The sequence below is a fragment of the Platalea leucorodia genome (genome assembly GCF_965183815.1).
Source record: "Platalea leucorodia genome assembly, chromosome: 3".
Classification (NCBI taxonomy): domain Eukaryota; kingdom Metazoa; phylum Chordata; class Aves; order Pelecaniformes; family Threskiornithidae; genus Platalea; species Platalea leucorodia.
In genome coordinates, this window is record NC_138825.1 from 94659744 (window position 1) to 94682506 (window position 22763).

Consider the following 22763-nt stretch of genomic DNA (forward strand, 5'->3'; position numbering starts at 1 on the left):
TCCAAAATATAATTTTCTTTCCAAGTGCAGCAGTGCCACTCTTCTGTGCCCTGATGTACAGGATGCTACTGGAAAATTAGTGGCTGTTTTAAGAGGCCACAGGTCCTAATGAGTAATATGCTTCCAGTAGCTTAACAAGTTGCTCCTGTAGAAATTCCTTCCTCTTAGCCAGTGATAATCTTAATATACCATGTGCATGTTCTGCACATACAAATGGATTTTCTTCATTTATTGTCCTATTTAACCTGAGGGGGGAAGGGCATGTTGCTGATTAACAAATTCACATTAAGTTGCACTCTGCTGAGAATGTGTGTGTGTGTGTATATTTATACTGGTGGTATTTTGACAATAATGGCAGCTTGTGACTAACTGTCTCGTTTTAAAGGTTAAAAATCTTGAGTTCATCAGAGCTCCTGTAATGAGCCCTGGAACTGTGTCAGTTTTTGGAAGGGGTTATTTGGCAATGCCCAGAGAAATTAATGCCCAGAAGAAGAGAAAAATGCATGAGAGAGTGATAGAAGTGTTTCTTAGGTGAAATATTTCAGCTGTGAGAAAGACACCGGTTTGTGACTCTGGCAATGGACTTTGACGGGACCCAGTGAGTTCTCAGTGCCTTTAGTCCTTCATTATTGTCTCCAGCGTTGATTTATGCAGCTCACACTTTCCTTTTCCCTCTTGCTTTATTCTGCAGTGAAAATGAAGCATTGGATATATGTTGATGTGTTGATGGCTTAGTAAGTGCAGAGATTTCAGTAGAAATATAATATCTGAAACATTAGATAATACTAGAAATTCATTTCATTTTATTTATTTCTTTTAAAAGACAGTGTGGTGATAGAGCAGAACCTTATGACTGTAATTATGGATGTCTTCATCTTGAATGGTATATGGTATATGGTGGTGTATGTTTGTGTAAGTGTGTTTAGAGGTGCAAGTTTGTCTCTTTAAATACATTTTGTAGCAGCTAACACGTGGCGTTTCCTGCAGTGAGTAAGATAGCATAGGTGGGTGTTTTGGTGTATTGGAAATTTGTACTAGAAGCAGGAAAATTGGATTTTGTAATCTCCTAGTCACTTGTTCCATTACTGTTTGCATACATTTTTACAAGCGTAAGAGGCAGAGATAAGACTGGTTGATGTGGTAGTGAGGGGATGAAGAATGTTATGGAAATAGGAACAGTTTGGGCCTTTTAATAGCTCCTGTCCAGATTTTTTTTTTCCTTACATTGGGCTATTTTAAGTTGAAGATTTATATAAAAATATAGCATTTTAAGAAGTGCTAGATGGAGCCTTCTGAAAGTCCTTCACAATTTGCTCTACATTTTTCATCATGCTGTTTGTTCAGAAATTCCCCCTGCTTTCTAATTCAGCACCAAATTTTCCTTTAGGCAGGCATGCAAAACGTGCATAGGGGTGTCCAGTTTCTTTAAGTCCAGAAGGCACAGCAAGGAGGGCACTTGCTACTGCCGGTTTCAAGTGAACATGTTTGAGGTGGAAGCTTGCTTCAGTAATATATCTTGGTAACACGTGGCTGAGGGAACAGTGGGATGGGGAAAACTTTATGGATGTATTGTTTAAATGTCTTATAAAGCTTTTTTCTGAGTATATGTGTGCATATATATAATATATTATATATAAAATATACATATATATTATTTTATAGCTAGCAGCATTGTATTCTTAGTTGTTTCTGGCACATATATAAGCCATGCCACGCTCCTGTTTCCCGAATGTCCTCTAACCTCATCTTCCATTCCACATCTGCTCTGCACTCTCGTTCTTCCCTATTCACTTCACTTCCAACTTCATGTCCTCTCTTCTCCAAGACCTCAGCACACCTCGGGTCCTGACAATTTCTGCTTTTGTTCTTGTAGTCCCAGCTCCTCCGAGGAATAGTCCGTTAGAGACCAAGAAAACTGTTGTTTGCGAGACTTCTATCCTTACTCCATTCACTTTGGCCGAGGCAAGTAGCCGCGCATGTAACACTGTACACACTGTAATAGCAAGCATCTTTCTGTTTTAACTGTGTGCAAATGAAACAGATGTGTCTTTGTATTCCCCAAAAGAGCCCCATGCCAAAGACGCTAAAAAGTATCCTGTTTCTAGTGAAACAAATGCGGAATTTGTAGGCCAATCTTTCATGAAGATAAGAACCAAAAAGCTTAGAAATAGTTTTGAAAAGTCACGTCAGGGTAATATGTCAGATTTGTTTAGATCAGACCCTTATGTTTGGCCAAACTGTGCTCAGAACAGGACCCAAAATGCCTTTTTTTCCTGGGGAATGTATGTTAGAATAACCTATGGCTGGTAACAGACCCATGAACTTTTTCACTGCTGAGGAACTGACAGTCAAGGGTCAATGGCTGCAGTTTCTCTCAATCACTTTATATTCCTTGCTATAAAGGAGAGGTTGGATATAGCTGAATATTCCCATTCTCTAGGGCGGTCTGAGCTTTTTAAAATCTGCTCTTATAACTTTGAAGTCGGACTGTTTTTTTCAATCCTGAATTTTACACAAAATGAACACAGTATGCCTGTAAATAATGTATTTGTTAATAATTTAGTGGAATTAGTCCCAACAATGTCTGTTTGACAGAAGAAAATTGAGGGGAGACGTAGATGAAGAGCACCTCGATACACAGTTCTAGAAATAATCTCGTGTATTTATGTAGACCTTACATGCAAACATGAACCTTTCTCATGAGCACAGAGTGTTGAACTTGCTGTTACACTACATTGTAAAAGAGTAATTCCTTGTACTGTGTATCCTATACAGCAGATTTATATCTGTCTTTGCCAAAATGATTTGTATTCATATCTGATTCTTAGGAAATTACCGCCTTGTAACAAAGGATGAGGCTTCACTACCAGGAGGCAGCAGTCTTTACAGAAGAACCCCAAACACAGTTCCAGTTTTGGTACAGAGAATGAAGTCAGACCCAGCTGCAGACATCAATGAGGCTAGATCCTATCCCAAACAGGCAGCATAACACTGGTTATTTGGATTTTTTATTATTATTATTGCTTTGCCTTGCAGCAGTGCGCCCTGAGACCTCCGCTGAAACCATGGATTCTTGGGAGCAAAGCCTGGAGTCTATCAAACACGTAGGAAAGGAGTGTCACCAAGATGAGAAACTATCTGAAGCAAGAAGATGGACAACTGAAGGGAAGAGAAAAGCATTACCTCAATTTAACGAATGCAGACCTGAGGTACAGGCAGACTCCAGCTTCTCCACAGTTGCAGCACACAAAGGTTAATTGTATCTCAAGTCTCTGTCCAATAACTTAACATCCAGACTGATTCTTTCTTAAAAGTGAAATCAAGAAGCACAAATCTCAGAGTAGCACTAGCAGAACAATGACAAATTTTCTGGATGACAATGACTGATAATTGGTCCTCACACTTTTTACAGGCTACCAGAAGTCTTCCAGCTACAGTTATACTCAGCATCACTGCAGCGCAGTGTACCTTTGAGAAAAATCAGATACTCTGATTGTAATTTCTGGCAAACAAGCAGCTGAATTAGCAAATTTCCATCACAGTTAGCACTTCTGGCAAATCCCTACCCTCAAAGTTCAACCAAAAGCACCAAAGACTTGGGAAATGAGTCATTAAATTGTCTTAAAGCAACGCCTCCAGAACTGCTGGATCCCAGCACGTGCTCTGGGTATTGGCTATCAGTTGTGGTTAGACAACTCAATATCAAGAGCTGGTACCTTTCAGGTATTTCACATTAATTTAAAAGAAAGGGAAAAATTTATGTTTTCAGAAGAATAGTATCATTAATCACCCTGCTCTTGCAATGGATGACCACTAAGATACGTAAGTATGTATCATAGCATCACTCCCATATCCTGACTTCCTGAAACTCCAAAATTAGCAGACACACATTGGTACAGAAGCAAGATATCATTGATAAACCAAGTAGCTGATGTCAAAATTTTGTTTCTATCAGAGTGCTTATTCTGTCATTTTGGGGAAGAAATACAAAACTGCCAGTCCCTAGCTACAACATATCTCAGATCTGAAATACCCACCTTTTTCCTTAGTATAACCCCCAGGATATCCTAGCTCTCTCAGACTTTTTCCCCAGCAGATCTACTTACTTGTGTGTCTCTCTCTCTCCCCGCCCCCCCCCCCCCGTCTTCTCTCTCTCTCTCTTTTTTTTTTTTTTTTTTTGGCTAATGAATATCACACACTCCAGAGCTTTTTTTTTTTTTTGAGGGGTGGGGAGGTGGGCTGCTGCCTCTTCGTATGCACACTTGTGGTCAGCAGCAGTTCATGAACAATAACATTTGCTTGTGTAGCTGTGAAGACATAAATACATGTATTGCAGTTCCAGATTTCATTGTGCATCCCTTATCAAGCACGCTGGGGCAGATGCCTGTTCCATATTAAAGCCTGCATCCTTCTATCCTTAAGGCCAGGCAAAACAGCCAAAACTTAAGTTTAGTGCATGATTGTCTGCTGCAGTCACCCCTGCAAATGTAGCACTGATACACTTCTTTGCCTCCTTCATATCCATCTTCTGGCTGCCAAGATACAGGGTGGCACTACTGCTTATCTCTTTCTCATCACAGTTTGGAAAACGCATTACTTTCACCAACATCTAGAAATGAAAGAGCTAGATCAGCCCAGGAGAGTCAACGTTTAGTTTTGTGTTAACCACAGTATTACTGTGTGACAATCTTTAATTGTGAAAATAAGGTTCATACTGTAGCCAAATGGGGTCTTCTACATTGAGAAAAAAGGGCAATAAAGAGCTGGAAATGTTCCTCTTGCCCTTTCCCGCTGCTTCAGAGGCTGTAGGATCAGAGGGTGCAGGATCAAGGTAGAGACTTCTATGCCACCTCTATAGGATTTAGATGCTGTTTCCTCTCTCCCCTCCCTTTCCATTGTGGCAATAGGGAAAACACAGAGAGGAACAGCCAGGTGCTCCAGGTGGTGGGATCAGCGCTAGCAGCGGCCAGGCAGGCCTCTGATACCAAACAGCACAGAGAGTAAAATAAGACTGCCTACCATCAAGTTTGCTCATCCCAAATGACACTATGCAGCCTATGAGATTATGCACCTATTTGGCTTATCTTAACTACTGGAGCAAAGGTTTCTAATGCTGCCTCCCATACTACTACATATAATATGCACAGCCACACACACACATATACCAGGGAGATCTCCACACGCTGCCTGGGGCCAAAGAGTTATCCCTACCACCAGAGTGTGGTACTGGGGAAAAACTACAGAAAAGTACCAGGAAGATTTCCCAGCCAAGAGCACCTGCTGACTCAGCAAAGCAGGGACCTTTACACATTCAGGGCACTTTCTATGGTTTTGATTAAGGTCTCTGCTGTACAGTGATCTCTTTGCCCCAGTTGTTCTCCTTTCTTTTCACCTGCTCAGTCTTTTAGCTGTACTTGCACCCTCGCCTCAAACTTCAACATCCTTTACTCTTTCTTTCCATTCAGCTGATTTGTTTTAGCTCCATTCTTCACCCACCCAAAAAGCAGAGATGCCACCTTTAATTAAAAACAAAAACACAGAAGCACGCACCATTCCCTCAGGCACCGAGCCTGCACAGATTAATAAGTACATGCACAGAACTTCCAATATGTCAGGCTGGAGATGACAAGGCTGGACAGACGCAGGGGACGTGGCACTCTGCCTATAAAGCTTGAGACTAAGACAACATTTAGTGCTGCCTTGCAGCTGATCCATGCGTGCTCTTTATACCTCATCTCCCTTTTGTCTGCTTACTCTGTTAGGAAGGTAAACTCCTGGTGCGGGGCCCCTCCACAATCCTCTATGATGCAACTCCTGTGACAGCAGGGGCCCTTTCCTAACCAGACGAAGCACTCTTCTTCTTCTAAGTAATAAGATTAAAGTAAATTCCAAATATTCAAAACCACAAAGGCCCCAAAATTCTGAGACTAAGTTAATACGGCAAATTGTTTTGAAAAATAATAATGTGGATTACTACTGACAGGTTTAGGAAGTCTAAGATGTGGCTGGGCTGGGTTTCCAAGTCCTCTGCTACAAACAAGGAGGAGACCTAACCACCTTCTTGTTAAACCAGACCAGACCTCTTACATGGATCTACCTTTCAATCAGAAGGTTAGGGGCAGCCAAAGAGTAATTAGGTAATACTGTAAAATGCTGATTTTCTGGGAATGTTGAATTCAAATGCACCAAGGTGTCCAGTTTCTTCTTCAGCCAAGCTACCCTGTGTTTCCGGATGCTCTCGCTGCACCATCCGAGCCTGCCGAGATCCGGGAAAGCAGCTCTGCCAAGCCCCAAGCGTCTGAACCTAATGACTCAGACCCCTCTGTTCACAGCCATGAGGCTGGCTCACACTCTGAGCATTTCTGAACCTTTGTATTTTCTACTTGCCTTCTAATTTATTTATTTTCACACTGAAAATAAATGTTTACCTCCTCCTGATTTGTGTGCTTAACCATCTCCAGTTCAAACCCAAAGTGAAACAGACACATAAATACACAAGTCCCAGGTCTGCTACCAAAGGATCCATCACTTTTCATTACCCAATTCTCAGTGTGCAGAAGTGCTATTTTACGCTTGTTCTGTACTAGACGAATAGGCAGCTGCATCACTCACAGCCTGCTTCCAGGCTCCCATCCCAGCTAACTCCAGCCTTCCCCTCACATCTCTCTCCTGTCATAGATTCCTCCTCTGTCTGATCCCCACGGACCCACCTATCCGCCCTCTGAGTCCAATTTTTTGTGCTTTAAGGGACATGTACTTTCTTACAGTTTCCCGCTCACTCGCCATGTACTTTCCCCTTTCCTGCTGTCCCTCACAAGGCCATAGCCTGCACTCTCATCTTCTCTCCTCATTTTTCCTCTCCCACGGCAACTAAGCAACCGTAGTTTTTCTAGTGAATAGCCTTGCCAGCACAATGCAAAATGCCGACTATTTTGCAGTCTTTTCTCATTGATCTGGTGGTTACCTTGTGAGGACATTTAAAACACCTTAGCCAGCATGAGACTCAGGATTAACACAATGAAATAAAATAAGGATTTTATCAAATGAGTATCTCAGTTTCACTGATGGCAGTTTAATGATAATTCACATACAAAAGGTATTGCTTCTCATGTGGAGGGAAACATGCTCTTACCTCAATACCCATAATATTATTTGAGAAATGAGAGATCCCTGAAGGAAAGATAGTGATCTCCAAAACCCTGCAGGAGGGATCTGGAGAAAGTGGCCGGCTGTCGCGCAGGTCTGAAAGCACAAGCAGACTCATCGACTGAGCTGAAGGTTTTGCCATTGCTGTCTGTGTCCAGCAATGAAACCCAGACGGCCCAGGGACCGCTTCCAGCTGAGGAAATACCCACCCATGATGTGCCCGAGGGAGCTCCGTGCCAGTCAGCTACAGAAACCACCGCATGCTCCCCAGCTCCCTCCGCACCCTGCAGCCCACTGCTGCAAAACCTGGTTTAAAGTAGCAACCAGCTTCCCACCCTTTCCTCCCCCTTCCTTTGGGGGAGAGATGAAGACAAGGAGGGGCACCACTGGACATCTCAAATAGTAGCAGACACCTGTGTTTAGACAACAAAATCCCCTCCTGGGAGAGACGAGCACAGCTTCTGCGCTGTCACATCTCCAGCGACAGTGCGGGCATACCCCCAGCCACAGCTGGGCAGCGCTCTGTAACTCTGAACGCCGACCGCAGTTTGTCCTCGTAGCAACATTTCATGAACCGAGCATGACATTTGCACTGAACAACACTGCAATTTCCTTACAGTTTTGCAGGAAGCTCACCTTAAACAGAAATGCAATTTAATGTGTATAGAATGGCTCTTTAACGCAACTTGACTTGTCTATGATTTTATTTTATGAAGAGCATGATTATAAAGCCTGGAATGAGGAAAAAGAAAAAACTGCACGTGTTCCTAAAATATTACAGATTGAGCTCTGACATACTAGATATATTGTATGTAATAGGTAAGATAGATATGTAATATACATTGGTGTAACCATGATGATTTAAACATCTGGAAGGTAAGTAAAGTTGAAAGCCTTAATGAAAAATATATGATGAGATAAAGACACATGCACCCTTATAAATTGGTTTAGAATTCAACTGGGAGGGACCACAGTATCACAGGGCATAATTTGAACTGTCTCCTAGTGAACAGACAGTAATAGTACTTTTCAGGTTTACAAAATGTAACAAAACATAATTTGGGAACTAATGAAAAATAGGAGGCTGACAGCCCTGGGATGCAGCTCTCTGAAGGACAAACATCTTGATATCAAATAAGAAGGGCACAACTTCACAGTATAAAAAACCTGCAGACTGCTAGATTCAGACAAACTACGGTAACACTGCAAAAAAAGCTTTCCCGTACTCTCAGCGGCCTCAGCTTTAGCCTGGAGGAAAAACTACTTTTCCTTTTCCTTCAGGGAAGACACTTTTAATTTTCTTGTTCACTCAGTTCCTGGCCTCTGACAAAGGAGTCAAAAGGGTGGCAGTTGCCGAAGTCACTTATTGATTTTCTTGGTTTATTTATGAATGCCAGACATGCAAGGGCCTGTCTTCAAAATTTAACACCTGGTATTTTACACCATTAAGTAAATTGCCAGGAAGATCAGTTCCTTTCCACCTCTGCAACTTTCACATAATGAGCGAGTTGCCCTCGCATAAAGTTCATCAAACTTTGGCTTTCACAGAAAGCTCTCAAATTTAGGGGCCCTCCATCAAAGTTGTATGTGGAAGTTCCCTGTCTTCTTCACTATTTACATACAGCTTTCTTCTGTGGTCTCGGTTGACCTCCATTCTTCTTCCAGCGCACAGGAAAGAAAGCTCTGCTTTAAGCTGAAATACACGCAATAGGAAGCAGAGGGAAAAGTAAAAAGGCACAGTATGCAATCAACAGGACGGTCTTCAAGGGTAATCCCACGTACGATACGTTGCAGTAATCCAATGGAAGGTGACAGGAATCATGAATCACTCTGACAGGGTCTTGATTTCAGAGAAATATGGCAAACACTTAAATGCAGACAGAAAAAAAGCATACTTGACCATAAATTCTGCAAGGAGAGAGCTGAAAGCATTGCCAAACTACAAACCCTGTAAAAAATAAGAGGCCAAACCGCCTCAAGAATAGAAAGCACTACTGTTGCTGCTGTTCTCCTCAAGATTCTTCCCTCATATTGTTAACTTCATTAATTTTACTTTACCTCAAGGAAACCTCAGCTTTTTTTCTTTTGATGCCATACAGGATAAATACCAGGAAAGAAAGAATCACATCACCTTGGCTGGATGAAAGAGAGAGCACTGTCTCATCTGCCACATAACTAGCACTCCCCAGCTCCTTTTTCCACGTGGACCACTTAAACCTGTTCAGACAGGGACAAGCTTAGAACTTGAAACATCTCCACCAGAAAAAGGGATGTTACAGGTGAACAAAACTGTAAATTCACTGCTGATCCCCCAAACTGGCCAGTCCAGTCCAAACAGTTCCTGGTGAAAGTTATTTTACGGTGAGTGCTATAATTGTTTGAAAGAGACTTTTTTAAGGGAGGATGTTTTGCTTTAAGCTAATGTAGTTATATAAAAAAAAAATGCAAAATAAATCATGAAGAAATTTTGCTTATAAATGTGAGAGCTTTTAAATTTAAAAACTACAATCAATATCAAATCATCTAAAAACACAAAATATAAGAATCATAATATGTTAGTGAGGTTCTATATTCTTAGAATAGATTTCTCATTAAAAAATCAATATCTAATTTTGCTCTGAAATGTAAGAAAAATGTACTGTGCATTTAATCTCAAAGGAATTTACACACTTTTTACATATACACTATCAGAATCAATTCATATAACTGCAATCTCCACCTCTGAGTGAATACAGTTCCTTTCTATGAGTATATTGAAAAACAGCTTTTTGGAGAAAACAAAGGAAAACAAAATACACAATTAAGACTGCAGGAAATTAAGGGTATACACAACATAAAGTAATTTAACAAAATACAGATAGACTTTTGAACAGTGATAAATGGGTTTTTTTTCCAGAAGTGTAGATAACTATGTCTTGGTTTCACTTTTCTGAAGTCTACTTTCTACATGAAGCTTGGGAAGTAACTGAACAGTTACTGAATACATTTGAGAAAAATGTGCTTCCTTCTGCAAAATACAAGACTTACAGGGACGTCTCCCATTTAAACAGATTCAACAACACTTAAGTCTTACTCCAGCTAACAGATGTGCTTCCAGTGACACTTTTTCCAAGGCAGAGATTCACCGAAGTTAATCAAACTCAGCACAGGCACAAGACCACAGCAATACAATGGTGTGCTGGTCCATGGCAGCAACTTGTTCAGCCGTGTCACCTGTCCCCATGACATGACTGCAGGCAAAATTGTTCCCAATTTTCAGCTCCTGATCAAATTTTACCAGTGCACTCTGCATATTTCAAGCGATGCTAAGCAACATAATGTTGCAATTAAAGGCCATAAAACAACTTGTACATATTTCCGTACAGCCTGGTTCCATATTCTTAGGCACAAGCACACATACACATACAAAATCTCTTCTCATTCTTATCCATAAAGTGCAAAGCCATTACCCTGATACTTTGCAGGTGGCATCCAGGGCCAAAATCAATAGACTTAAACTAGGATGATCTAGAGTTCTCATAAATTGTGTTCTTTCTTCTCAACTGCCTAGCCTCATGCACCATGCGCTCCATCAACCCGCTGCCTTCCTGTTCTACACCTATAGCTAAAAGCACATAGCTGGCAGAACATGAAACTGCATAGCTGAAGTTTGTCATGCAATGTTGGAGTTTTTGCAATAAATAACAGTACCAAGGAGACTTATCACCTAAAGTAACTAAAATGCTCATAGATTGTTCATGTCCTTTTATTGCTCAAGCTTTCACATTATGTTTTCATCTACATCTGTGCAATTTCATTTAATCAGTACAAAATTTAGCCTCCTGATGTCAAATGTCAAAATGATTCTAAAGTTAATACTGCAAATATGCAAAAGTGCAATGACTTTATTTTGAAATAACTTCATATGAAAGGCTAATTAAAAACCTAGAGAATAATGAATATCAATGAAAAATAACTGCTTTCTTAGTACATGCAAGTGCTAAAGAAATTGTGCAAAGAAAAGATATGAGAAAGCTCAGACAGCTACTATGTCCAGTTTTGCATAAGTCTTGATGTTTTTTCCAAGACCAATGGAGTCATTATACGAAAACAGTTATACTAACAAATCATGGCTCGAAACACAACTAAACTATTCAATCATCCAGTTCCAAAATGGCCTTTTGTTACATAAACTGCTTCATTGTCATTTCTCTCAAAAGTCATATTACTATTCATTTGATCTGTAGAATACTTTCACATGATTAATACATACTGATGCAAATAGCCCCTAGTTAAATCTTTGGATTGTTTGTATAGTATAGGACTGTAGGTTTGCTAAATATCTGGAAAGAGAGTGATGTATCAATATAAATATTACAAAATCCTAGTTTATTGATATGATTTTGAAGCATTCAGAGTATATTCAAAGACTTTAGAATTAATAAATATTTTACAAAAATTTAGACAAAATCTTCATGAGCAATGGCTACAAAATTTGTAATGCTTGCTAGGCTCATAGGCCAAACTAGGTTTGTAAAAAAATGTAGTTACTATTATTAGACCTGCTAATATAAGATGTAGACAGACTTTTGTGTACATAATTTCTTTGTTTGATCAATTCAGAGTATTGGTAACCAAGAGAAATACTTTAGAAGACACTTCACACTTAGGTCGTTCAAGCATGTGAAGACTGCCATTAGCAATTCTCAGAACAAACAGAGCGCTCTGTTTCTTGCTAGAAGAGTAGTAGACTTTTTCTCTGCAATATAACTGTACTTACACTAAAACAGCATGGTTGGGCTGTGTTGCATTCATGAGCAATGTCCTAATAAATTTCACATAATGAAGTTTAAAAAAATAACTCTCAATTAAGGACTTTAAAGTAAATAACTGTATTTTGATGCAAGGCATTTAAACCACCATTCTAGTTGGAATTTGGTGTTTATCTAAAGACCAAAATGCAGAGAAAATTATTCTTTGGTTACACCCCAGATCTTCAAAATTTGAAACAGTTAACTTGCTAGATTAATGACTGTCATCATTAAAAAGTGTAGCTCTATCTGCTAGGTTCACCCCGATCAAAAAGCAACTCTCAGGGCATACACTGATCTTCAGTGATTCCAAGAGGGTTTAATATAGGAAAGACAGACCAAAAAATCAGGAGATTTCAAACACTACCCATTTTTATTACAGATATCTGAAAAAAACACAGACAGACACACTCCCCTGTCTTCAACAGTATTAACAATGCTTATCATAAGCAAAGTGCACAAAGTCCTGACACTGAAAATAAGACACACCTGATGTGAACAAACTCAGAAATGAGTGCCAAAATAGATGTTCTAATTCAATCTAGAACTGTCTGGAAACAGCTATTCATCATGCCGTGTCTCTTCATGCCTCTGAAGTGCCAAGTGTATGAATGCTTTTGTGTGTGTCATTATTCTGAAAATTGCAACTAGCTTTTCTTGCCTCTGTAACAGTGCCAGAAAATATATTTGGAACATGGCTTTCTTGTTTAAAACTCTCTCTGGACATAAGTATCTGATATGCAATCAAATTTTGAGGATGATTACTTCAGTTATAAGTACAAAGAATTACAATGCTATCCCATTGCGTTGTGCAAATTGTCTTACCTAAGTAACTATTAAAGCAAACTGATAGCGGTATTCTTTTCTGCTGTTTGTTGTGAAAACCAAAAATAACTCTGACTAACATTTACTGCCTAGATTCCAAAACTAGGCAACACCATAAACATTGCATAATATTTTACCATATCTGTGAAGTATAAAAGAAGGGATAAAACAATTGTAACTCTTGACAGATGCAGAGATCTGATAAGCTATCTGCATCCTTGCAGATCCAATATATGGGTCTGACTGGGGTAAATCACACAGCCCTGATCAGGTGTAAATCATTCTAGTAATTGTAAATTATATGCAAATATTTCCAAAAAGCAGAATGAAACCACTCTGTGCTTGTAACTGATTACATAAGATTTTCTTATATGTTTTATCACCACTGGGAATTAGAGTCAAACTGTAGGCTCTAAAGCTTTTTTGCCCAAAATGTAATTGCATGCCAGCATCTATTAATTAAAACTGGTAGGCCCAGGGGAGAAGACAAATGCAGTGGGCACCAGTGGGTAGAGTGAAGGAGAATGTAAAATTGGCTAGAAATTATAACTGGCTCTAACTATTGGCAACCAAAAATAAAATTTCAATTTTGTCATTTTCCACCTTCAATAACGCCTGCATCCCAACAAGTCTGACGACAAGGGCAGCAGTATTTTTAAACAGCCTTTTCTTAAGGTATTAAGTCCAAGTCTTAAAATGCTTAGTAACCGCCTGATGAAGGAAGCACGCTACATCTTTGTTAGTTGCTTTCCTGTATCCAAGGATGCAAAAAATTCTTCACATGAGTCTTCAGAAATAAAAGGGCATTGACAAGATCGAGAATTTCAAATCTCTCTTAATGTTGTTCTCCCTCTGCTATTTTTCAGACAACCAACCAACAGGAGGGTACCCTTCCCCTCTAGAGAAGAGGTCTCTTCTGTATAATTCCTTTTAAGATCTGGGTTTATAACAACGCTGTACTTTGAGAAGTTCCTGCCCAGAGATTATGTTCTTTCACCCAGTCTTTGTCTTCACCCTTCTGCAGAGCACAGATAATGCCCATGAATTTGTAGACTTACAGACTTCTGAGTCAGAAAGTATTAGTGCAACGTCAGACAAAGCCCGGCATAAAGCTTTGGAGGCTTCTTGTATCAAGTGGAGAATCATGTGGGAAGATGCATGCACAGAAATAACGCCCTGTGCATTTCAATAAAACCACTGAAACTGGGGCCAGAAAAGAGGACTGGACAAAAGTTTGCACTTCAGACCTTGCAAAATTTCAACATATGCCAATCTGAAGTCCGTGTCTAGAACATGGTAGGGATGTTTATTACTGCCTGTCATCCCCTATCACCTCCCGCTCTTCTACAGCTTTTGAGGAAATTCCTATCAATCTGCTATTGTCTGCTGACAGTCTCTTGCTCCTGCCTTGACGTTGAGATGGCCCCCCAGTAGAACAGTCAACGACGGTCTGATAATTGCCTTACCGCATGACTGTGTGCAGTTGTGAATACATTTTGACTGTGTATAGTAGTCTCCTTGGACTACTCAGTCCACCTTCCTGCCTAAAAAACACTATCAGTTCTCTGAAATTCCCTGAAAGTCATGAAAACCCTCCTTGCAATTCTGAGGTCATCACAGTTGTCTCCTTTGATCAGGACATCTTTCTGGCCACATCTGCCCTCTCAGAGTGGTGAAAACTTGAAGCCTCAAATGCTGTTAAATTCTTTCTGATATTTCCATTGGCCAAAAGGCAACGATAGTTTCTGCACTGTTCAATTCTCTCTCTCCCTCCCTGAGTGAGGGCCTTGGACAGTAAAGAGAAAGGGGCTGGAAGCAGTGACCACAATCAATCCTCCCCCTGAATGATTCAGACTAATCTGAGAACACATTAGATACTGGTCTCCCTCTTAAGCTTTAAAACATCCCACAAAGGGACATGCCAAGTCCTGCAAAAGGAGAGGAATAATCCCATGCACGAGTACATGCTGGGGGCCAGCCAGCTGGAAGGAAGCTCTGCAGAAAAGCAACTGAGGATTCCTGGTCAACACCAAGTTGAGCATGAGCCAGCAATGTCCCCTTGCAGCAAAGAAGGCCAACACCATCCTGGGCTGCATTGGAAAAGCATTGCCAGCAGATCAAGGGAGGTGATCTTTCCTCTCTGCCTCAGCACCGGTGAAGCCAGATCTGGATGCTAAGTCCAGTCCTGAGCTCCTCAGTACAAGACAGACATGGCCATACTGGAACAAGTGCGGCAAAGAGCCACAAAGACGGCTAAGGGACTGGAGCAAGTCACATGAGGAAAGGCTGAGAGTGGGCACTGTTCAGCCTGGAGAAGAGAAGGCTCAGGGGGATCTTAACAATGTGTATATATCCCCAGTGGGGAGGACTGGAAAAGACAGAGCCAAATTCTTCTCAGAGGTGCCCAGTGACAGGACCAGAGGTGATGGACACAAACTGAAACACGGGAGGTTCCATATGAACATCAGGAATTAGTTTTTACAGTGAGGGTGGCTGAACACTGGAAAAGGTTGTCCAGAGAAGTTGTGGAGTCTCCATCCTTGGAGATATTCAAAAGCCATCCACACATGGTCCTGGGCTACTGGCTCTACGTGGCCCTGCCCTGAGTAGGGAGTTGGACTAGGCAATCTCCAGACCCCTGCCCACAGCCACAACCTGAACCATAACCATTATGTGATTCTGTGAAAATGCAGGCCTCCAGGAGTAAAATCGTTTCACCGTGGATTTGTACACTCAAATGTCAGGATCAGAGTTGTCACTGCCAGGAAGAGGCACAAGGCGATATTTGAACAGTCTGTCTGGGTGATTCTAGGGGCTTAAACTACCCATGCACACAGTAAGCAACCTGCACTCTGCTCCATCACAGAGCCTGAAACATGGTGGCTTCAAACCCCTTCAAATAGAAAGGAAGAAATAAACATTTCAAGCAGCAGAGGGTGAGGGCATCCTCCGTGCCTCCTGCTCTACTGCACAGAAAGTGAGATTCACGGGACCACGGAAAGAATAAGCAAGAGGGAGCCTGACTCAGAGGAGGGAGTCTTGGTATTGTTTATCTATTTTATCCTTTAATTGCTTAGTGCCAAATGCACAACCATTTCCCAGAGGTCTCGATTCCTCTTTTTTCTTCTCAGTGGGATTAAAGATAGGCTTTAGATCCTTTATCCTAAAGACAGGATAAAGACAGACTTCCTCATGATGGCCCCTTGACTCTTGCTTTTATTTCCGCGAAGTGGCCCAGTTTCAGCCGAAGGGACAAAGAATGACCCTACCTCTCCCTTCCCTACTGTTTATAGACGGGCAATTATCATCGGGGATTTATAGCATTCAAGCTAAGAAGGTCTTGGAACCCTACTTCCTTATTTTGCTCAGAAGTACTATACAAACTAAGGGTGGCAGCAGCTGCCACTGTGTTTTGAGCAGTAGTCAATGTTTTCTGACCATGTTAGGTGTGGTCCAAGTGTTAGAAATGGAAAGGGAAACAAATTGCCTCCAGGAAACTGGTTAAGAGCACATGCCTCCTGGATAACCTGTTAATCTTCAGAGTTCAGGCCGGAAGCTTCCAGGTGCACACAGGAAACCACATAGGGGTTATCTTGCGATCTCTGAAACAGAGATTCTCACCAAATGCAAGTGACTTCAGGATTTGGCAGCCCTGAAAAGTGAGCAGCTCCAATATCCCTGTTAATTCTAGAGACCTGAGTTCCACTAAAATCAAGTGTGTGCACCACACTAGATGGTCAAAATAGGGTGTTATGATCAACTTCTCTGTAATTATTAACTGCCGCTCCTATGGCAAATCTTGAAATAACTGTCTTAAGATCTGGGAAGGTTTCAAGTACCTGCTAGCCTCTCTACTGAACCTACCCAATTAGAGTTACAAAACTACAAAGAACCTCCTATGTCTCTGAGTTAAGTTTCCTACTATTGCCACTACCTTGGGAAACAATCTCTTTCACAGTCTTGTTAAATCCCATCAGAAGGGTAGTAAGAGCTTTTGTCCCCACATAAATTTGCTCCAGAAAATGATTGCCATGGTAACTAGGAACCTTCTTCTAAATTCTGTCCAAAATTTGTCTAAGGTTAATTTATAGCTGTTCCCCCTTTGATAACCTACTGTTCCACCAGGGGTGGAAAAAAGTACTTAGGCTGTCCCAGTGTATCGTCCTGTTGGGCTGTGAGAGTCCGCTGCAGAACAGAACTGGAACTCAACTAGCTGTATTCACAGCTGCTGTGGTTTGCACTCAGTTCTTAACTAACCCAAGGAGATAAGGCACACAACTGCACATAAGCAAACTTCAGCTTAAGTACATACGTATAAATATATATAGTTCTGTGATTTGTCTACGATTGAAATTTGCCGTATATTAACTGGGGTTGTTTCACTTCAAGGCACCTTATACCCACAAACAATCTAGTTGGCTCAGGCTATCTACTGTTTGAATGCACACTTTAAACTTTTAAACTATTTTTTCTTTGAAATGGTGTGTCCCTCCCATTTTTGCAAATGATGGTTTGTTTCTCTCTTCAGCCTCCTCGAAAACTTTCCCTCTCATGCTTCCTCACAATTTGTTAGTCACATCAGAGTCACCTGTAGGGCAACATCTGGACTTGAGGCTGGACACATCAGCCACTCAAAACGAACCTCTTCCCTTTCAGCTACAGCAGTATCTACCATGTAAAACACGAAAAATGCCTCCAGTGTGAATTAGTCTGCAGAGGCAGCCATGGCACATCCTACCACTGTCCTACGCAAACATTTATTCATACAGGAGCAGCAGAAGCTTGGGTCTGTAAGACCAAGCTCCATTTAAAAGAGTTGCTAGAAACTACAGTCTTCAGAGATACCTACAAAATCTGGCACAGTCTGTGTGAAACGGGTAAACGAGTGGATGAGAGTTGAGTCTACTGTGGTAAAGCCCCACCTACTCAACAGGCTGCTCTCCATGCTGCTGTCAAAGGTGTGGTAGGCAGGAAGGTGAAGCTCTCCCAATCACAGAGGAACGAAAAGGCAAAGCTCTGAAGCCCCGAGACGAGATCATTCAGCTTGGAGGGAGGAGGACTTGCTTCCTATTTTAAACTTCTCTGACTCATTTAAAAAAGGCTACGTTAACACCCCTGGGTAACCAGAAGCTTGCAGCATGAGAGCAAGACAGCTCCTCTGCAAGGAGAACTCTTCCCATTGGGCTTGACATTGAGTTAGGCTCCTGGGCCCATAAACTTTTCATTCTTCTCTGTATGGGGAGCCAAACCATTTCTACTAAGTTATAATGTAATGGCACTTGTCTAGGACACAATTTCTTCAGGCTGGTAAGTGCACTGGACTTGGGTAACCACTTCCTAGCCACCAGGCTATTACACCTAAGGTAGCTGGAAGCAGTAGCACTGCCTGTCCCCTACATGTTAGGAAAGCGGCCATCGCTGTGCCAACAGCACTTTGAGTTCAGCACTGAGTATCTATGCATTATAGAGGTACTGTATTAGCGTCAGGTCTTTCCGAGGACTTAAGCATATGACTAAGTAGTTTGTGACTCCCAAACAGGCTTAGGTACAAGGCAGACAGCAAGCAATTCAGCAGCAAAGGCACTCACATGCTCCGGTCCTGTATTTGCTGGACACACAGGAACACCCAGCTTCTCAGGTGCACCATTACAGAAAGATTTTGTGGACTGCACTCAAGGTGCCTCAGTTTCTACCTAGTGCCAGGTAAGCACCAAAGTGCTTACATGGATTTGACAGACCGCACACGAAGGCATGGATACGCTCTCAGGAGTACCTAGTGACACTGCCCCTGCTACAGCGGGAATGCATAACCCGTCTTTGGATGTAAAGGCAATTTCAAGGCAATCGGCTAATGTTGAAATGTTCCTCATGCCAAGGTACACCTGTTCATAAAAAAATGCAAAAGGAGGAACCTTCACAAAAGCCCTAACTCCTCAACAGATTGCTCCAAGGTATTCAACAGGTCATAGGACAGCAGAACATTCCCCTTCCACACACAGCGGTTTGAAATCTGATATTGGAAGAGTGTGGGGAGGACGAGGTCTGCCACTGACCAGGTATACCTAGAAAAAGAAAGTCACACTGGCCAGTACAAGTTGCATGCTTTTATCCTAAGGGTGTGACAAGCTCCACTAGCCCCGGGCTGCCGCAGGAAACCCAGTGGGCCGATGAACTGACACTTAGGGCAAGTTCCTGAAAAGAGAAGAGCAGGTAGTTTCAAACCGAAGCATGCATTTCTGCCTTTCTCCAGAGCAAGCAGAGAAAGCATTACATTGCCCATAGTCCTGCTCCCTGTCAGAGCGCCCTGCTCCCAGGCTGGCACGCTGCAGTACGTGCTGATGTCAGCATGAACTGGCAGAGAGGTTTTACAAGAAGGCTTTTAGCTCAGAGTCAGAAACAGGGCTCAGGAAGACAGAGGGGTACAGACCCGCAAGAGAGGGACACAGCCTCTCTACCCGTGACCCTAATCTCTTTCACTTCTCCTGAAATCCATATAGTCTACTCACAGAAACACCTCAAATTCCCTTGGATGCACAATTTTATGATCATCATGTGAAGAAGAGTAGTTTAACCAATAATTCTTCCTACAGCTTTCTGCCATGAGGAGTGCTGGAAAGGAAAATTACAAGTACTGTTTTAAAAACTTTTCTTGCTATCAGGACCTCTAGAACAGGAGAGAAACGCTGCACCCTTTTTAGCCCTTATGATTCATGAGACAGCACATATCCGGCCTCTGATCGGCCCGGGATTGAAGGCAGCCTAGTTTGCAACGCAGATCAGCTTCACTTCCAGGGGACGTTACAGATTTGCATGTGGGTGTTACAGACGGAAACATTTCTCCGCCAGGTGGTTTTAAATGAAAACTGGTGACTGTTTTGCTGAGACATTTGGATAATCAGAAAAACTTTTACTGAAGATAATAGGAAGGGATGGTGATGATCTATGACTTTCATAATATAGCTGTGTCATCTCGATAACGCCATTGTATATTTGTAACAAACCTCTACAAAATTATGGAAGTAAATTCTTGTCTCAAAATTCAGTCTTATAAGGGTTAATCTCTGGAAAGACGTGTCTAACTCTTGTCCCAAAAAGTAAGTGCTCAGCATATAGAAAAGGCAAATGATCTCAGAAAATCTAGTGGCTTTCTGTAAGAGTCAAATCATAATCCATATGAAAACTATTTGCTGTGACCTAATTTTTGAAAATCAACAATATAGCTAAAATGAGTATACAGGTTTGTAAGTTTCCCAATGTATTTTCTATTAATTTCTGGCTCTTCATTTAAAGAAAAAAATCTATTTAAAATCACAATTTCTCAGACCAATGGAGAGCCTAGACTGTTATTCTCATGATTTGAAAGAACAGTTGTAAGGAAATAAACTTTTAGCTTTTAATCACAAACCTTTGAAGATAATATAAAGTAATTTCAAGTTGAATTCACAAAGCACAAGTTTTGACCTCTTCTAAAAATTGTATTTAAAGTGTCCTAAATTCATTTAGTAAAACTGCTGAAGACTCCCATAATCTCACAGAAAAGGAAGTATCAATCCAGAATTCAGAAATGCCAATACAAAAGAAGAGCAGAAGAAAAAAAATGGGGGAGAAAGAAAAGGAGGAAAATTTATCCTCTGCCCCATGTTAACAAGAACAGGGCTGAGAAATTACCACTCTACCAACAAAAGTTCATTCTTGCAGTGACTGTAAGATTTATAGTATTGCTTTACAACACCATCACAGAACCAGTAATCTTCTTCACAGAATAAAAGCTAAATATTTATAGGGAAGTAGCTGTGCTGGAGGACAAGGAATGGGAGAAGGATAAATGTAGTTTAGAGCCTTTGCGCTACTCCTTTATTTAATTTTCTTCTGATAAACAGAAACCGAGGAGGGACCCTTCACTTACTTTTCCCCACATTGACTAATACAATGCATGTTCACAACACATTTCTCGTTTCAACCAGCCCACCTCCAAGACTAGCCACACCCCAAGCGTAATGAACAGCAAACTGAACTCTTCCTCTTGGGCTGAGATCCAAACACCATGCTCCCAGCCCGAGACCCTCTCCTCGGCAATACGCAACGCTAGCAGCTGGGCCTCGCCACCCGCTGCTGCAATCGCCTTCAGCAGCCCCCGTAAAAATTCAGAGCCGGGCACCAACGGGAAGGGACAGAGAGAGCAATACAGCGAAACGCTGCCCCAGCTTCACCACGCGCAGCGCGGGGGGCCCGAAGTCGGGAGCCCGCGGGGGCTTGGTCCCTCCATCGGTCAGAGAAAGCCACGGGGAAGAGCTGGCACCCGCCTCATTCAAGCGGGTATTTCCCATGCTGCCAAAAGAAATACCCAGATCACGTCACACCTTCAGAGCACCCCTTCCAAGCACAGGTGTGTGCAGCCAGAAGAGCGTGAGGTAAGGATACACCTCCCGTGGCAGGGAGGGTCCGGGTAACGTCAGAGGTTTGCACGTATTCCAGTCACCTCTCCTACCGCTTCCCCCCCAGGGCGAACAGGCCTGACGGGTAGTCAGAAGAGGAGAAACCCTGATTCTCCTCCACAGGCCACAGCTTCAATCTGTTTATTCTCATCACTCGCAGCAGGCAATTTGGTAACGTTACGTTCGAAGCCTCCTATTGACGGAGGAGGCTAGAAAATGTGGTCACATGCGCCGTTTGGCACGGATGGGGGGGCGAGAGAGAAAAGGTTCAAAAGAGGCTGTGGGGACCTGGTTTCCAAACATGGCACCTTCCCACACCCTCCCCGCGCCGCCGGCAGCGGGATAAACCCGCTCCCCCTCCGTCCCGCCGGCACGCACGCACGCTTCCCCTCCGTAACGAGCCGTGCGACTAATTGCATTTATTCCCTAATGACGAGCGCCCCGCGGTCCCCACGGCGAGCCGCCTCCCAGCCGCGGCCCTCCCGGGAGCGGGCGGCGGGCGGGCCGGGGGCGGCGGCCGGGGCGGCGGTTGGGGGCAGCCGTTGGGGGCAGCCGCCTCAGCCCCGCGGCGGGCGGCGGCCGAGCCAGGCGGGGGCAGCACGGCGGCCGCGGAGGCTCCGGCACGCAGGGAAACCCCACCCAGCGGCCCCTCCTGGGAGAGGCGGGGTTTTGGGGACCCCAAAGGAATCCCACCTCGCCCCTCACCCCCATGTCGGGGCTTCCGCCCGCCCCTTCGCCCGCCCTCCGCCGCTAGCTCCCTCGGGGCGGGGAGGGCCGCCGTCCCGCTCCGTCCCGCCGCGCCGGGCTCCCCCGGCGGCTCTGCCTCGGGAGGAGCTGCCCGGGGTGGGGGAGGACGGCCGGGGAGGAGGAAGTTACGGGTGGGGAGCGGAGCGGGACCGGGGCTCCGCGGCGCCAGCCCCGGCGAGGGGTCCCTCTGCGGGGCGGCCCCGCCGAGCAGGGCGAAGCCGGCCGGCCCCGGGCACCGGCCGGCTCCCGCTGTGGCAGCGCCCGCTCCCGCCCGCCGGCGACCGGCGCATGAATGAGTGCCTGAATGAATGAATGACTGGCGTCTGCTTACTTGAGCATGGCCTCTTCTTTCTCTTCCTCTTCTTTCTGCCGGTCCATCACTGCCATGATAATGTTCCTCTCCTCCTCTGTCAGGTGGCTCAGGTCGGGCAGCTCCTGCATCGGGGGGGGCACCGTGGGCGGGCGAGGGCCGCGGGGCCCCACCGAAGAAGACATTTTCTTTCCGCCTCTCCCTTACACCTTCTACCTTCGCACGGCAAACCCAGCCAGCCTCTCCTCCGCCCCCTTCACAGTGTAGTCCTCCGAGCAGCGGCAGCCGGCAGCTCTCTGGCAGCAGCGGAGGAGGCGGAGACCCAGCCTTTCATGGTTGCTTGCATCCACCCCGGCCCGGCCGCTGCTGCCGCTTTGCTCCCTTTGTTTCCGCGGCTTCAGGGAGCTCGGGGGCTGCCGTGCCGCCGCCCGCAGCCCATCCTCCCGGCGGTGGGCGTGCGGGGCGGGGGCGCGGTGGCGCGGAGGGCTCCGGATCGCCGCTGGCGGGCTG

General features: G+C 43.7%; 1 protein-coding gene across 5 annotated transcripts in view; it reads right to left on the bottom strand.

Moving 5' to 3' along the window:
- Positions 1–22438, bottom strand: part of RIMS1 (regulating synaptic membrane exocytosis 1) — a gene marked incomplete at both ends in the record, with an annotated part of 339260 nt that extends 316822 nt beyond the window's left edge. For all 5 annotated transcript variants that reach the window (XM_082307762.1, XM_082307784.1, XM_082307773.1 and 2 more), the window contains one exon: positions 22275–22438. In XM_082307762.1, the coding sequence (XP_082163888.1) occupies positions 22275–22438 (164 nt within the window). The remainder of the gene's footprint in view (positions 1–22274) is intronic.
- Positions 22439–22763: the final 325 nt, after the last annotated feature.